At 42.2% G+C, this 17,326-nt stretch overlaps 6 protein-coding genes across 6 annotated transcripts; 1 reads left to right on the top strand and 5 right to left on the bottom strand.

Moving 5' to 3' along the window:
* Positions 1-668: 668 nt before the first annotated feature.
* On the bottom strand, positions 669-1,691 carry BDB00DRAFT_788248 (uncharacterized protein; the record flags this gene model as incomplete). Its single annotated transcript, XM_053120779.1, has 4 exons — positions 669-1,051; positions 1,140-1,327; positions 1,419-1,549; positions 1,623-1,691. The coding sequence occupies 4 exons, from the start codon at positions 1,689-1,691 to the stop codon at positions 669-671; spliced, it is 771 nt and encodes a 256-aa protein (XP_052979281.1).
* Positions 1,692-2,300: 609 nt separating this feature from the next.
* Positions 2,301-2,468, bottom strand: BDB00DRAFT_721442 (uncharacterized protein; the record flags this gene model as incomplete). Its single annotated transcript, XM_053118181.1, has 1 exon — positions 2,301-2,468. A coding segment is annotated over one exon (168 nt), but the record flags the coding sequence as incomplete, so codon positions are not given.
* A 1,393-nt stretch (positions 2,469-3,861) lies between these two features.
* BDB00DRAFT_883258 (polynucleotide kinase 3 phosphatase-domain-containing protein) lies at positions 3,862-5,693 on the top strand (the record flags this gene model as incomplete). Its single annotated transcript, XM_053128217.1, has 8 exons — positions 3,862-3,966; positions 4,084-4,196; positions 4,292-4,385; positions 4,481-4,683; positions 4,751-4,863; positions 4,942-5,087; positions 5,176-5,251; positions 5,377-5,693. 8 exons carry the CDS (start codon positions 3,862-3,864, stop codon positions 5,691-5,693), a joined length of 1,167 nt encoding a protein of 388 aa, XP_052979279.1.
* A 325-nt stretch (positions 5,694-6,018) lies between these two features.
* Positions 6,019-7,378, bottom strand: BDB00DRAFT_405215 (uncharacterized protein). The gene is made up of 2 exons (XM_053117263.1): positions 6,707-7,378; positions 6,019-6,626 (listed from the first exon to the last, which is right to left on the bottom strand). Exons 1-2 carry the CDS (start codon positions 7,251-7,253, stop codon positions 6,217-6,219), a joined length of 957 nt encoding a protein of 318 aa, XP_052979278.1. The 5' UTR covers positions 7,254-7,378; the 3' UTR covers positions 6,019-6,216.
* Positions 7,379-10,240: 2,862 nt separating this feature from the next.
* Positions 10,241-10,774, bottom strand: BDB00DRAFT_788245 (uncharacterized protein; the record flags this gene model as incomplete). The annotated part of the gene is made up of 1 exon (XM_053120778.1): positions 10,241-10,774. One exon carries the CDS (start codon positions 10,772-10,774, stop codon positions 10,241-10,243), a length of 534 nt encoding a protein of 177 aa, XP_052979277.1.
* A 121-nt stretch (positions 10,775-10,895) lies between these two features.
* On the bottom strand, positions 10,896-11,889 carry BDB00DRAFT_405149 (uncharacterized protein). Its single transcript, XM_053117262.1, has 2 exons — positions 11,563-11,889; positions 10,896-11,485 (listed from the first exon to the last, which is right to left on the bottom strand). Exons 1-2 carry the CDS (start codon positions 11,574-11,576, stop codon positions 10,996-10,998), a joined length of 504 nt encoding a protein of 167 aa, XP_052979276.1. The 5' UTR covers positions 11,577-11,889; the 3' UTR covers positions 10,896-10,995.
* Positions 11,890-17,326: the final 5,437 nt, after the last annotated feature.

Here is a 17,326-nt window from a genome sequence, read left to right as displayed (position 1 = left end):
AAACCCTAAAGATAAACAATTGCCAGGATGATGGTGGTACGACTTCACAAACGACGTAATCTTGTGAAGCTGGCAAAGATATTCTCACCAACGATCTGCAGAACTAGCTTTACATTGACGGTTAAAGGATATGTGTATATTTATCGAAACTACAGTGTAACTTTGCTGCAAATCTACAATGTGCTACGGCATTTCTCCTTCAACATTGCTATGCAGCTCCAGATACGCACTGCGTTTATTCGATCTTTCTGAATTTGGATGGGCACAAAGAAAAAACTTGGCGCAAATGGCTGATATTTTCTTCATATCTTGACAGGGACACTAATTTTCGTGTCATGAACTACTGTAGCAAACGGCAGCATAGCGCATGCAAGTACGATCGTATTCAGCAGCCAGCTGGATCGCACACAAAAAGAGCACTGTGTGTATGGCGACTTAGTGTGCTGGGTAATTGAGCTGAAAGATTCAGTCAAGCATTTCAAGACATATCATACAAATCTTCAACCTCTGAGGAACTTGTATAAATGATGAATAGATATTGTTTATTATTTAATTATTACTAATACTACTATAATGGAGTCTTGTAAGGTACTACTTAAGTATGGTGTTTGCATCAAGCAAGGCCACCGAAAAGAAAAGATATCTATATCATATTTTGCTCGGATGATTTAGAGTGTCATGGCAGCAAAGAGGGCAGCGACACCAGCCATCATCCATCCAGATTGGGTGCCGCTGGCAGACGATTCAGTCTTGACGTTTTTGCTGGTCTTCGAGGACGAATTCGACGACGAGGAGCGGCTTTTACCATTACTTCCACTGCCACTACCGGATGGTGGAGTGGGTGCTGATGCAGCAGATTTCAGTGCTGTAGGAAGAGCACCTGAGCTTGCACCAGAAGGGTTGCTGGGGTGAGCCATGCTAGCACCAGTAGCCGTGGGCGCTGCTGTTCCTTGTGACACTGGCGCAGATCCAGTGGGATTAGTGCCAGCGCTATTACCGTCGCCAGGAGAAATCACGGGGGCAGGTTCGCCGAGCAAGACATTCACGGGTGCTATCAAATAAATACAAAAAATAAATGTTATGAGTGAAATCATGACCTTGGAGGTTCTTGTAAAAATGATAAAGTATTATATACACACCATTCAGCTTCTTTGTATCGATACTGCCTTTGCCCTCAAACTGAAACTTTGAGGAGTAAGACCATCTACCATCAGTACCGACTCGAATCCAATAGTCGCCAGAAGTAAAGTCGTTCAAGGGTGCAATATCGTATCGAGTGTCAGAGCAAGGGACAGGAGCTGCCGGGTTGGTAACATATGCGACAATTCTAAACATTGATCAGAAATAGCAGCAATGTTGTTTAATATGTTGTAGGGCCCTGTGTATCAGAGATACGATTTTTATACGCATATACTTACTGTCCATCGTCCGTGTTTCCGTTCATCAGTTGAATATGACACAGTTCCTTGGCATCAGCACCATCAGCGTTCCAGGTAACATCGGCGTGACCACCCGACTTCCAGGAAACATCCTTCCACGGTGTAAGGACCTAAAAACACAAATATATACGTGTTATAGGGAAACTGACTCTGCAATAGTTTTTACGATTAAGAAAACCTTACATTGATGCTGGCAGCGGCATTAGAGGCCAATCCAAGGACAGTAAGCGAAGCAACAGCGAGAGACTTCATATTATGGATAACGTAGTAGGATGTCAGAAGAATTGTATACGGAAAGAATTACTGAACCCGTCTTTCGCTGTGAGAATAAAGCCTCTATATACTTTTACGACTCCAAGTAACACACCGGAAATGATGTTTCGATAGAAATAATAAACACTCTTTTAGCGCGCTACATTAGGGTGAGACATCCTCTCCTCCCTTACCCACTTTGACCAGCAAATATCCGAATAATCGGGCCATGTACCTTACGTCTGAGTGGTAGTCATTTGTAGTAAATAGTATTAACTAGGCGCTCCCAAGAAATCTATGTTTGTTTTTTTATTTTTAAAATAATCAAGCGAGTGAAAAAAAAGAGTCATCATGTAGAGAAACAAACAAAAATTATGATTTTAATATTAGCTTCATGTTATTATTATAATTATAATAATTACCGAGTAGAAAAAAGTCAAGTAAATGGTAGAAGAAATTACTAAGAGTAGTTATTCGTATGTTCTATATAGTAGGATAATGTACCACTACTACCAAGTAGCACCAGGAGCAGTAACACAGTATTTAATAACGTCATTATTACTCGCTAGAAGATGACGAGCTGGTAGAAGTAGGGTGATAGCACGGTACAGAATGGCGTCGCATATGACGTCGCATGTTGCTCAAAACACTAAAGCGCTTGTCGCAATCTCTAAAAGTACATGCGAATGGCTTTTGACCTGTATGCGAGTAAATATGTGTACGTAGCGAAGATGGTCTCGTGAACGCTTTTCGACAGTGTGTACATGCATACTTTCGGCTATTATGACTAGCAGCCGATTGCTGTTGCTTCTTGGATGGGGTAGTCATAGTAATAGCTGAAGGCGATGGCGATGATGACGATAACAATGCCGATAACGTCGTTGCCGCTCTTTTTGTTGCGGGTATCATCATCAAACCAGAAGGATCTGTTGCTGTTGTTGCCGCACCCGCCCTAGAAGAAGAACCGGTGGTGGTAGCCGCAGCCATAGCAGTACCTGGAGACGACGGTAGTGAAGGACAATCCGCTGTAGTATGATAAATGATTCGGAGCGGCCGTGATATCCAAGATGGCTGTTCGCGGAATATAATGGCAACAGATTTATCGCCAGACGATAAAGACCGGCCATGAAGGTGCTTGCATTTACTGATCATAGGATACGGCGATGATGTCGTCGTGCGAACAGAAGTAGTACGTTGATGATGTTGATGGTGATGTTGAAAGGGACTGTCGACCGCAGAAACAAGTTCGCTAGATGATACCGAAGAAGCTCCTGGGGAGGATAAAAGATATTGCGCTGTAATGCTTGTAGTTGCTGCTGAGAATAGCGGGCCTGCCTGATGATGATGATGCTGATGGTGGTAATTTGGCAACATTGGCTTTAAAGGAGGCGAAGGCGTGGAGTCGTCAATGTCCTGCAGTGGTGGTAGCTCAACGCTACTGCTGTTATCATAATTGTCGTCGATGCCAGCTAATAACAACGATAATGTAAGTGATTTGATCTTTTGAGTAACCTTTTCTTTGCCTTAACAATAAAAAGGAAATGAAATATCGACTAATAATCTTACGTGATGATAAGGATGATGCAGCAGTAGGAAGCTTGCCATGCAAAAGGAGTTCGTTAATCGATGGAAGCGTTATGTTATTATAGTTATTAGTAATGTGCAGCATCGATGTATACGTAGTTTGGATCAAGTGACGAGCAAGTGATGATTAATATGAAGAAAGAGATCATCGTTCATTTTTGACGATCCAAGATATAAAGTTATCTTAGAGCAAAGAGAAAGACGATCATTGACAACAAATTACAGGTATATTATACCGCGCGTTCTTTTTTTTCGTGCTCAATATCGAAATAATGTATGTGGGGAAGGCATCGCTGAAGTGATTAGAATTCAAACGGTCCTTTCCAACAAACAGCAAAAAAGGAAAGAATTCATGCATGCGATGCCCTAGCTGGATCTATCAAACAAAAGGGTCCCCGCTTTGCTGAAAATGAAAGTTTAGTGCGTGTCTTCACTTATTTTGTAACAACCTTCCAAAAACGCCAAAGAACGTATGAAACGCAAGTTGAGTGATCAACAAGAAGGAGACAGCGGATCAACAGGCAAAGTCCAGGAAAATAAGCGCATTCATCCTTTCTTTACGCCTGGAAGAGCAGAAGATTCAGAGATGAGCAGCGGTCAACTGCGATGGCTGCAACAAATACCGTCAGTACTGATTGCACGATCCAAACAATCTGAGCCTGGACGGAACAAGGTCGCGGCATTTGATCTGGTAGGTCATCATTCTAATCCCTTTCAATTTGTTTTCTTGTCTACTTTCCGTGCACTTTATATACGTGGCAAAAAAAAACCCCTCATGTGTATTTACGCGTGTACATATGTGGAATAGGATAGTACTTTGATCAAAACGCGTAGCGGCAAGGTGTATCCAAGGGATAGCGGTGATTGGCAGTGGTGGCATACAAGCGTACCAGGAACAGTGAGGCGTCTGCATGATGAAGGGCACGTTGCATAGTACATAATTTGCATAAAAGCTATATAACGAGAGAGGGAGAGAAGACAATGCTTACACATACGATCCATCGATTTTTCTTTAGTTATAAAATTGTGATATTCTCGAACCAGAATGGTCTAAACTCAAGCCAGAGAGTGAAAAGTTTCCAAAACAAGGTAGAAGCCATTGTGGGCCAGGTAAGAGAAGGAGAAAGAAGGGTGAGCGCGCGTGTTTTTTTGTGTATTGCGAATAGAGCGTATATAACAAGTTTCAAACGATGATGGCATTATAGCTTGGTCTACCTGTGGTATTCTTGGCTGCACTTGCAAAGGATCGGTATCGAAAGCCGATGACAGGCATGTGGGAGTGGGTTGAACAGGAAGGCAATGACGATGTAGCGATCGACAAGGAACAAAGCTTCTTCGTGGGTGATGCCGCGGGCCGTGGCGAAGGATGGAAACCTCGAGAAAAGAAAGATCATTCTGCAGTGGACAGGTAACATCTATGACAGCAAAAGAGTATACACCCACACCAAGGCTCACACGGCTTGTTCTTTTAACAGAAAATTTGCAGCAAACATCCGATTACCGTTCCATACACCAGAAGAATTCTTTTTGAAAGAATCCAAGGCAGAATTTACGTGGGGATTGTTTGATCCTGCTTCATACCCAGAAAGTAAGATGGATGGACTCTATGAACCATTTTCGAACATGAATTCTAAACTTACTGTGTATTTTGGTTTTTCGTATCCAGTGCCATTGTTTTCTCCAACACTGACCCCGCTTATTCCAGCAGACCAAGGTCCAGAAGTCATTGTTTGTGTTGGATACCCTGCTAGTGGCAAATCCAACTTTTGCAAGAAGTATGTAGTTCCAAAAGGCTATGCTTATGTTAACCAGGTAAGTTACATTTTAATTGGTGAGCTTGTACGTGGAATGCTCTTCTTGTTCGGTGCTATATAGTAACATACCATATAACATCAAACAGGACACATTGAAAACGCGGGACAGATGTATGAAAGCCTGCCAACAAGCTCTTTCTGAAGGCAAATCAGCTATCATTGGTAAGTATACAAAGCTTGTACAATAGAGTCGCTAGCCATACAGGGAAGAAAAGATATGTAGCATTTCATGGGATCAACGCTGGCAGTAATAGCACCAATTCTAAAATTTCGAAAATTTCACCTAGATAACACCAATCCTGAAGCATCCACACGTGCAAACTACATTCGAATTGCAAAGAATGCCGGTGTTCCTGCACGCTGTTTCTACTTTCAAGCAGACGAGCATCTTGCACGCCACAACAACTACTTTCGAGCAATGCATACGCGTGCAGGAGAAGAGGGAGTTAAGCGCGAGGTCATGAGCGATATTGCATTTCGAACATTCAAGTCCAAGTTACAGACACCTCAACTGTCGGAAGGGTTTGATGAAATCAAAAAGATCAACTTTGTTTTTGAAGGAAGCGATGAAGATAAGGCAGCTTGGAGCAAATGGTGGATTTAAACGTGCAAAAATGTAGCCTGTCCACTTTCTTACTATTCCTTGTACATACATATTCATAGCATATATTGCTTGAAAAATAAAGCACTCTTTGTAATTGAACCTCGGAATTTTATATGGGTACATACATTATGTATGCATGCTTGGCATTGAGATTTGTTTGGAAAAGGTAATAACACATCATCGCTGCAAACAATCGATATGTGTATGCACCTCGGAGAAGCAAGTGTTCAGATGCTTGAATTTATTGCGTATAGCAAGTTGCCTTTTATCCTTTGATGGCAACGTCATGCTATGTGAACTCAAGAGAAAACAAACAGAGATATGTGCCAGACAGCCACTGATTTTGTATTTATTTTTATTTTTGGATTATACGCAAAGTAAGCAAGTTAAGTTGATATTATCTGTACTTCCCCCCTTTGTGCTGCATGGTTTAAGCTGCTCGGGTTGGCGACCATCCTATGAGAAATCAATAGTACCGTATGTGAGATCAACAAGAATAAACAAAGGAGCTTATCTTCACAAACTAAAAGCTACACTTACGACCACGATTGCTGCTGCTGTTGCCTCGGTAGTTGTACGATCCAGCTGCTCTTGGACGGAATCCGTGAAAACCACCACCACCTCGTCCACCTTCACCTCCTCCGCGACCTCGACCACGACCATATCCGCGGCCACGACCTCGGCCTCTTTCTCCACGACCACCGCCCCGTCCACTCATATCGCTTCGACCATGTTGTCCTTCGTCATCCTGACTATCAGCTCCAGTTGGACTAGCACCTTCTGATCTTTCTTCCCGTCGACTTCCACGATCCTCTTCCCCCTGTGCAGTTGTTGTTTCTGCTGTAGTCGCAATAGGGGCCGTTTCGGATGTCCTACGAGTTGCTTCAGAAGTATCTGCAGCAGCAGCAGTAGTAGTAGTAGCCGTATTTGGGACTATTTCACCCACTATCAATATTAGTAACACATCATATACATCTTTTTTAGTTTAACAAAATGGTAAATAAGTCTCTTACCTGCTGGTGCAGAAACTTTAGAAGCCGTGTTGTTCGCCGGGTATAATGACAACGCCGACATGTCGATCATGCTATTAAAGGGAACCACTAGCCATACAGGTGGTGCACAATGTTGTGTCGTCGGAGGCGGTGCGTTAGGTGGAGCCAAGGGCCATTGTTGCTGTTCTTGTTGCTGTGTATTATCGCTGGTGCTGCTGCTGCTACCATTGGCCGTTGTCGATGATGATGATGGCTGCTGCTGCACTTGGCTGAGAGAGCTTTCGATCAAGGTATGGACCATATTTTTCATTTGTTGGAATGTTGTCGAATACCCTTCCCCAACTACCTCCGCGGATCCTGAGTGCAACTTTCGTAACAGGTCGAATACGGCGTTCTGTTTCGTTTCTCGGACTTGAGTCGATCCGTCCTTGACTGCAAACAATGAACTTCCAACCAACTTGTCGCACAGATAGACAATGGCGTCAATTTCAACGTCGGGGAACGAGCTCGAAATGACAGAAAAGAAACCTTGTTGTGCTAGACGAACGATGTAGAAAAAGTGTAACATTGTCAATGTCTCGTCGCTGTCAAGTCCTTCGTTGCTGTTGTTGTTGCTCTTGTTAACATCAGATTCTTTTGGTTGTTGCGGTTGTTCGGGTGATGGTAATGGTGCTGGTGGTGCACTCTTCTGATCATTTGGAGTTCAATAAAAAATACCGAAGCATGGATGATGATATTAGCGAAAATGCAAACCGAACAGGAACGGCATAGTATACGCTCACGTCCCCCCACCCTCACTCCGCGCTCTCCCTTTCGGTCTATCTGTGTCTTTTACGTACCATTTTGGTGCATAACCCTTCCAACTGATCAATAGTTTCAGTGATAACTTGATCATGTTCTCCTTCTTTCTACAAAAGGACATATAATCATACTGCATCAGTATCTCTCTCTCTCCTTTTATACCTTTTCCTATATTCTCTTTGAAGAGAGAATGAGGATCTTTCACTCCCGCGTTCTCGATCGTGATCAACGTTTACCTGCCGATCTTTCAATGCGTCAATGTGGTCACGAACGATTTGAATATATTCAGGAGAGACTGGTTTTGGCTTTGACGTTCGTTTCTTGGACTTTTTATTTGATTTGCGTGAGGTAGATGATTTTTGAGATTTGCGTGAAGAATCACCGTTCGTGTCGTCATGATCGGTCTGTTGATCGTGTCCTACTGCGGTAGGATTATTACTGTTGGTAGATTCAGAGTTTGCTTGGTCCTGTTTCTGCTCTTGTTGTGCGACTGTTGAGGACTTTTCTTCTTTCTTGCTGGTTGTGGTTGTATTTTCAGAAGGTGTTGTCTTGCCACTGAAAGATTCAGTAGAGCTTTCAGGTGAAGGAGCCATAATGTCAAGTTGAGATCGAAGAAAAGGGAAGAAAGGAAGAAAAATAGAGGGGAGAAAGTAAAAATAGACGGGGGAACACACACGCGCGCGCAATGAATGAAATTGAACTGAGACAGATGGAACTAGTGTTGCCTTATCACTGCAACACAACCCACACACCCTTACAATCTGCTATTGCATCCCAAAGAGGTTCTTTTTCTGATATATATATATATATATATATATATATTTGATAATAAAAGTTATAGACAAATGTAATAACAACACGCACGACAGAGCCCCTTGCACTGATTATGCTATTATTTGCTGTGGTCAGTTTTTTTAAGTTGCATGATTCGTTGCGGAAAGTGCATGTACCGCAGTAGCAAGCTGTTGCCCACTCGTTACCGGTTCCATTTCTATATCTGTGCACAGGATCACATGACGGGTTGAAATGGAACACAAGAAGAGGATATGTAGCACCTTAGTAGTATTATAGCAGAATTACTTGTGCATGCACAATCGTTACATATATATATATATATCAGTGCCATTATCAACCTATGAGTATAGTAGTATTCACTATTTACAGTGTCATATGTATCTACCTTTGTTTCGGGTGGAAAGTAAACACTTAACAGTAAACAACCACTGCTCTACCTATCACGACAGATATTCTAGTACGGGTTCAGAATACTTCTAGCCACTAACAGTTGAATGCTCTCATCGCCCAGAAAAGAACCATGCAACAAGTCTTTGTCTTTACGAAGTTTCAGTTACGAGATGAACAGTAATACAAGCGTTTATGACACATTCCTTTTTCTGTTGGAAAGGATACTACACGATGACCGATCAACTAGACATGCGTTTTTAAATTCCCTTTGTGTTTACTCTTGTACAGCACTTTTCATACCTGAAGATGTTAGGAACAACAGTGCACAGACCATCGTTTTCATTTTGAGCGTTGTGTTTGCCTAAAAGGTTCTCAGCACCCTGCCGTTCCTGATCTTACCTAGTTATTCCATTTATCATAATGAACCACGGCCACGTCATCGTCATCATCATCATCATCATCGAGCAAGCTTACAATATCAAGTAAAACGAACAACCTTTTTGTAAAGTGTATAGTGATCTGGAGATGTGCGCCATTGCTCTTGCAGATACCGAACATCACGCCAGTTGTACCTGTTTTATATATAGCCTTGATCTGTTATTTCAATTGTACAAGTTTCATGTGAAAATAAGTTTCCACGCACCCATTGTTTCGATCGTGGTATCAAACAGAATGTACCTTATTCCAAACCCGCAAGGCACTTTATTGTATGTGCTCTTTTACATGATGGGTACTAATATACGGTATATACTAATGGCTTGCATTTGTGTGTAAGGATTATTTTAAAACTTGGCAGCTTTGTACCTGATATACCATTTCGAACCGTTACGCTTGAGCATTTATTATATCTTGTCACAGACTTACACATTGTGCCGTTATTTCACTGAATTTATATAGTACTCTCTCGAATAGAAAAATAAAATTGCAATCAGAGACTGCAGCTCGACATGACTGTCAGTGATGATTACACAGGAGTTACAGTCAACCCCCGCTTTTCTCATATTTCAGGCGGAAAAAGGGGCCTGAAAAAGTTGGGTCCAGATTTTTGCAGCCTAGGATATCTGGAATGTACCGAGTCGAACATCGTTCACTTTACTATACGGCTATTCTCTTTACTGTTTTGAAGGCTCTCCCGTATTTTTTATATCAGGTTTGTGGGCACCTGAAAAAAGCGGGGCTTGACTGTATATAGCTTATATGTTTTTGGGGAGTTCACGTGAGAGATATGTATCGACATGTACAGAGCATAACGCGAGCTGCCATTAAGCATGCGACGGCCCAATCGCTTGTTTGCTGCCATATCAAGATCTTTTTGCGGTATGTTACTAATGATACTTGGGCTCGTAAGTTGATATTAATAAGCCACCTCGCCTTCAGCGATAAATAACCATTCAAGCGTTGCTATCGATGTTAATTAGCAGACAAATTTACAGCTTATAACCCTATATTGCTTGAGCATACAAACAGGCCTTCCCGCGTGAAGCGCCGCCTTCTCCTGGTGACATATCCTGATCTGAGCATACAGTATGTATCGGCACACCAAGCATCATATTCGTCATCGTTTTTCTCCTAGTCGCTATCTTGTATATCACGTGGCGCAATTTTGTCATATATAGGCCATTTATCACCGTCTTCACTGCTGCTGCTATTGTCTCCTCCGGTACCACAATCGCTGACTTCAGCAGTACACTTCCAGTTCTTCCGGTTTGCCTTTTTCAACATCTGAGCGGTGTCGGGAGCACGACCGTCGTTTTCGTACCTGTCAACCGTCTTTCGCTTACTGCGAACACGTTTTTTCGTCGATACTTTTTCTCTTCCGCGTGACATGTTTAGGCCGTAGTAGGATGTGACGCCTCGTAAGAAATGACCGATTGCTTTTTCATCGTTATCGACGTACTTTAGCACGCAGCGAAAGTTGTCAACAATGCTTTGCCGCTTCTTGATTAGGTGATACAATGAGTTATGGAACGATTCGACGGCATAGGTAGTATGTCCGTAGTAATCACGTAGGCCTTCATGCAAGGTAGACACCGCAGGGAAAACGGTGCCACGAACTTCTTTACGATTCCACCACGCAACAAAACCTGCCGCTTTGGGATACATGTTTAGCACGCGCTCTAACATTTTCTTGTATTCTTTCCTTGTCTGAACAACTCGCAGCTCCAGATGCTACTTTTGCATCTCCTCCATTTTCCTCTCGTCACCGTCATGCATATCATCAACGTAGGCCTTGGCAAGTTTTCGGACGCTTCATTCGTAATGAGCCGTACAGCCCTTGACATAAGTAATACCATCGTCACGACCAGCACTCCTCTTGTAGACGTTCAGAAATCCGGTTCTCTTAGCGTCGAAAAATCCATGACGACACCAACACATTCGTTTGGAAACGTGAATGCCTTGAACAGAGCAGCAAAATAGAGCTCAAAATGTTCGGTAGTGTTCCCGTCAAGGACAGCACTAAAAGCCACTACATGTCGTTGCAATTGTGGGCTGAAGATCACTGACGTGCACAAATAGTGTCCTTTTTCAAACACGGAAAATGTGGTATCAGTGATGAGTGGGTGGACATAGAACTCGAGTTTACGAGATAATTTTGGCGGATAACAAGCAATGATCATATTTCCCTTCTTCAAAGAACAATCAGTGACGTATCCAGGATATTCTTCTTGAAGATCGATAAGTTCCTTGGGCGAATCGGATCGGCTCGGGGGGAGGATACTTGGGTCTTCATTCCGGATCTTCTTTATCTCGTACGTCAACTTGTCATACTTCTGCAGACTTGGATGGATATCACGCGCAGGCCTAAGATCGTCCCTTTAGAATAAAATATGTCAGAGCGTATATATATCCCATCTTGTCATATGTTCTTGACCAAAACTTTATAGCTCTACCTTTTTTTTCTCATTTTTATAATGCAGTTCTTTCGGTGTCACTCTGGTGGTGACAAGTTCTTTAAGCTGCGCCTTCTGTTTTGTGTTTAATTTGTTGCTTATGAAGGGTTCCGGCCGTGTACCAGGTCTAACGCTGCATTTGACATCCGTGAACTCGAAGTACGCCACATAAGTACAATCCACGTGAACCAAAGGATTCTTGCAACTAAGACAACCTTTCAAACATTTGTTGCGCGAATGTGCTAAGGTACAGCCAGGCTTTAGATCCGTGCCTTCCATGTCACAGTTTTTGTTTACACAACGGATAGCACCATTACATCGTTTTGTCACCATTCGAAGACCAACGGCAATTACATAAGTAATGTAATACCATGTGTTCCATCCCAATTTTGTGCACTCCTCGACCTTGAAATCACCAGTAACTGAGTCTTTTGGAGGATAAATTTCGTCCTGGTAATTAATTACCAGGCGGAAACTGGTCAAACTTGGTTTTTCGCGGAGGTGTCTCAAGAACAGACTTGACAACGATTATACGTTTTGCTTGAAGCTAATGTATGTTATGTAGGATGTCGCGCACAGTTAGATATAACTCACGTAGTATAAAGCAGATGTAAAACGTAGATATTATTACCTTAAATTGGTAGTATGTGTCAAGCGGTGTTGTCGAAAAGACCGAGGCTATAGCAAGACAAACAAAGTTTGGGCGTGAAGCGTGACGCGGGTAGATGCTACTGTTTAACTCAGGGGTTCATGAAGTATCTACTGCATTACTGCACAAAGTCCGGCAAGTACTGCAAAAGATTACTGCAATTGCTGAGGCCCGCGCAAACACATATACTAATACACTGGTAAAAGACACATTATTACACTGCCTGAAATATCATTTGCATAAGATTCTCGCTTAAATATCATTTGCATAAGATTTTCGCTTAAATATCAAACAAAAGCATACCACGGCAATTAACACGGCAACCAGCTAAGCACTGTAGCATACAGACAATCCAACCGAATTGTGTAAAGCACGTAAACATTATACTCGGATGATCCAGCATATGTAAGGCTATTATAACCCGATATGGACTGACGCGATATGATGCATAGACGTATGTCATTTGTGATCTCTTGAATCTCTTATACGATCATTTATTAAGAAAGGGGCGGCTGATGATGCACTCAGAATGGATGTCTTGTCATCACAAGTTATATTGGCGAATTCAAATCCAAGAAAAAAGAAAAGTATCTGGGGTATGATAGCGGCTAGTGTTATGCATGTTGTTTAATATTTTATCACCAGGATGACTGAGCGTGTATTGGATTGGGTTGGGTGGATATGTGCTGAACACCGCAGCCAGCGTCTTCATCGGATCCAGTGAAACATTGTAGAAAGTCTCGGCCATTGTGGTGGCGTGTGTAACGAAAATAAAGAACGCTCTCTTATACGAGTATATGCCCACGGCAATCAGCGATTGCCGATCCTCCAAGCCCGCAATGATGGATGTGGGCAGCTAAAGCAGATTATAGAGCAGCATGGCTGCTTTCAGAATAGTATGCGCGTCATCCTAGAGCTATTATTATCCATACAGACTGCTTCTTCAGGTTGATATGATACTGTTGTTTGGTTTGCTCATTTAATCAACCACCTCCCTCAGCAGTAGCGATTCATAGTCAATCAGACGTGGTGTAACTTGATCAACGTATGTGTGGGTGATGTATGATGTATGTGGGAAGAAAACAAAATACATACAAAAAAAAAGCAAGATGGTCGGCTCGTACGAGAATCAAGCATGCATAATCTTAGCCTTGCTTCTATGTGGGTTTATGATTCCAGTGAAAGTTGTGCCATTATTTTTTCGGTTAATCAAGGTGTTGAAAGGGGCGTGGCAAACGAAACATACCATTAAACCCGTTCTCTCAGCTTAGAACAGCTTGCATTAAGCGCCGTTGTTGCTGGTGTGTATACCCTCCCAATAATTTTTTTTCCTTTCGATTATTTTCGCGAGCAGAACGACGCGAACACAGAAAGTAAAAAAAAAGTGAAAAAGGTGTACCAAAGAGTGATAAAGCGCGTTGTGATCGTATTACTGTCTGCTACGATACAGAAGATCTGTCATTGTTCCCCTCGTTGTTAGCACGGACCTGTGGATGGGGGGGGTTTAGGAAGCGGGATCTGAAACGTGTGCATGAAAAGGCACCCATTTCCGCAGCGTGTTGCTTCTTCGCTTTTTCTCTTCACGTGTGGTAAGTCCCTTCCTTTTCTCAGTGTGTGTGAGTGTGAGTGAGGGTTGGTAAGTGTAGGGGTGGGTGTTGATGCTTGTTTTGTAGGCACGGGGCGACTTCTAAGATAGGTAAGTGGATTGGTGAGACCGCTGGGCATCTTAATACCAATCGAACACTCCGAGACCCACAAAGCGACCAAGATAAGATCCAGCTTTGTGGTAGTGGGTTACGGGAGCAGATGTCGATGCACTCTCGTTTGTGGGCCAGCTTCTTTTAGAAATTTGACCAAATAAAATAAAGACCTTGTTGCTGTTGTCCCTCGTCTATTAAACATGTGCTGTTTGTTATTGTATTCAGTTTAAACAATGCTGCATATAAGCTTTCTTACCTCACCCAAGCTACACGTATTTTTACGATATGTATACTACGCTTTGAGACCCGAAGCAATATTTTCAAGGTTTGATAGCCTGTGAAAGGTCTGACGATGTTAAAATTCTAAATGATGCGCGCTATACCTTTAGTCAGGAGTGTCGTGTGGCAGATTTGTTACATATCTTCGAGAGGAGGCCCTTATTAGATAGCTCTGAACAATACACGTTTAAATATTTGAGCGTATGATAGGCAGCTATTTGCAGTCAATCTATGTGATCATGTCTACTTGATCTGTAACGAGAATACAATTTGATCAATCCACATAAACAGCTCCGAGGGTATGTGAGCAGGTATTGTTAATGAATGCTGTGGGCTGCGCGTTCGATGACGATCCAATTAAGCTAGTTTCCTCTTTTCATAGCCTGTCAAATTAATACACATGACGTGACAGTAGCAATACATACAATGTTTTATTATTGCTTGCTTGGACTTGAAAATTATGAAGAGCCAAGATCTTGGGTTGCACATCGACAGCACGACATTTTGTTCCTTGACATATACAGACGAAAATATAGCATAACAAACAATCTGCGTGAGAAATCAATTCAAAAGTCTTTGACACACTCGTTTGGTATCGGTCGAGAGGTTGACCATTAAGAGTTAATTTTTGTTCTACAACATCAAATTACTGGGTCGGTATAATCTAGGCGACAAGATTTCGTTTTAACCCTTCTCTATTCTTTTCGCTATGTAGACACATGATACTATTCGCTTGTCTTTCATCGAATAAATAGGACAGTGCATATAGTTTAAGCATTAATCGCATAAGATGGATGTAGTTTTCCACCAGGGTATGTAAAAGGAGTCATTATTACTACAGTTGTTTGGTAATAAGTCTTAGTTGTAAGTCAAGAAATTTCTCGGCGTACGAGCTTTTTTGAGTGTGCGTTGTCAACTTGGAAGATCTTTTGGAAACACACCCGTGTCGTGTGTATGATATTCTTTCTTCGTATCTCCCCTGAGTAGCTAATGACTATGATATGTATATGTCCGGCCGCTCCCTCGAATTGTATCTCTGCTATGGAAAATAGGTTGGTCAACTGAATTTCTCTGTTCTTTGGCCGACCATCATACCATAATCGCAAAGCAAAAGAAAGTAACTATCACTGACACAAACATAGTAAGCATAAAACATGACTTATACCCAAAACGATCGTATTTACCCAGAATTGCAGGAATACTCTTGATCGCCGCAATCTTATCGGACACACATCTTTATGCTATTCTTTTTTTCCAGTTGCACAAAAACTCTGGCCTTGGCTTGGAAGAATATCATGCTCATAAGGCCTTGACAGACTATCTGGAGAAAAATGGATTCACTGTGACCCGAAAAGCGCTCGAATTGGATACGGTATTCATATGGCCAAGAATACCAATGGTTTCGGCTTATGTGTTGGCTTATATTAACGTAGTCCCCTCGTACAACTCGCTTTTTAGAAATTTACAGATTGCAGTTATGTAAAACGATCATGCTGAGCTTTCTGATCTTAATTTATAAATAGATACCAATGATATATACTGTAAGATGCTTCGCCTAATGGCTGATCCAAAAAAAAAATGTAGAAGTTGGTGTGAGAAAGAACCCTCAATGCAGAGATGATATATATATACGTGGTTTATTAACTTGCTGCGAGCAGTTGATCACTGAAATGGCTGCATATAACATGCTGCAGGACATCGTACGGGCTCAAAGCTTATTTGTCGCTTCTCTTCTTATCTTTTTTGTTGGCGTTATCTGCATGCAATGTATGCAGAATACAGTATCGTCACTATAAGACTTTCAGAATAAAGATGGACGCTTTTTCTGCCCTTTCTCTTTACTCTTTACTTTTTTTCAATTGTAAAGCGCGATGATCCACCCGCTATATGTTCCATCTACAGTAAACGACTACGTCCAGACATGCCGTATTTCTGCAAGTAAAAAACGCGAATATCCATAGCCCTGCTTTTTTTTTCATTCTACTTTTGGCGAGCTCAATACAGCAAAGTACTGCTCAATGTCCTCTTAATAACTTTGATTCCTTATGTAACATTTTAAACATGTATTACTTTATTCGGAAAAGCATGTACGTCCATATACGCGCCTGAGCAACATTGCCACATATGTAAGAGATGCCCAATTCCTGAATACAGAATTCAATGCTTTCAATGAAACGACTGGAAAGAGCAAACGGGTTAACGTTGAAAAGCACAAAACATTATGGCTATCCAGGAAAACCCTGCAAAAGACGACGAAAGCGTAATCCTGCAAAGATGAAAATCTTAAAGGTATGGTCCAGCAGATATACCCAATGTGTACATTCATCAGGGCGATCCAAGAAGAAAAAAAGCACAGCATGTTGCATCTGACTTACAACAATGCATATTGTATATTTCATTTTGCACGGTGGCGCTCAGATGCCTGAGTTTTATATCATGTCCGGCGTTGGCGACGCATGCATCCGTACGTTCAAAGAGTTTTGAAATGCCAACGTCAAGTTGGGACTGAATGCATGTGGACTTTGGAAGAGACATGTAGCTCTCCAAGAACGTACACGTGCGGTGGTCCACGGCATTCGACGTCAAAACTCTGCACCATTCTTTGTTATGCACATGTTCGCACCTATCCCAAGAAGCGTGATTATGTCTTTGCTTTTGACGACATCATCCCGGACCTCATGAACGATAGTACAATCAGCTACGGCCAGCCAATACTCGGCCTGATGATCCATGGTTTGTTGGCCAAAAAAAAAAAGATCTATCCACCCCTTTGTTTTGGCTTGTCTTAGGGATATGGTTCTGATGTCGAAGATAGCAACGGAACAACATCGTCTAATCTTCATTCAACGTTATGACCTGCCCTTCTGGACATCCAGGAGTTGCAGGGAATGGAAAGACTAAATGACATTGCTGGGCGCTCTTTACAAAATCAATCAATGCGCGTTTTGGTCGACCTACCCTTCTGCTAACATTGATAATAACCGCCAACAACATCCATCCATGCTTTCTCGTTGAGCCAATGACGACAGTAAATGTCATCGGGGAGCAGTGTATCACTGTTCGCGTAGGGTCAAAGCGAACTTGAAACCACTACCGTACCTACCTAGCAAATTGCCCCTCTTGTCCCTTCCATCCT

This window comes from Zychaea mexicana (assembly GCF_025766255.1).
Source record: "Zychaea mexicana strain RSA 1403 chromosome Unknown BDB00scaffold_40, whole genome shotgun sequence".
Classification (NCBI taxonomy): Eukaryota; Fungi; Mucoromycota; class Mucoromycetes; order Mucorales; family Lichtheimiaceae; genus Zychaea; species Zychaea mexicana.
The sequence above is the reverse complement of the archived record's forward strand: the minus strand, read 5'-3'. Positions and strand labels throughout refer to the sequence as shown.

Coding starts and splice junctions, on each gene's coding strand:
- BDB00DRAFT_405215 (XM_053117263.1), bottom strand. CDS start 7,253: ATGTTACACTTTTTCTACATCGTTCGTCTAGCACAACAAGGTTTCTTT. Junction 6,627..6,706: donor TAAAGTTTCTGCACCAGCAG/GTAAGAGACTTA, acceptor TGGGTGAAATAG/TCCCAAATACGGCTACTACT.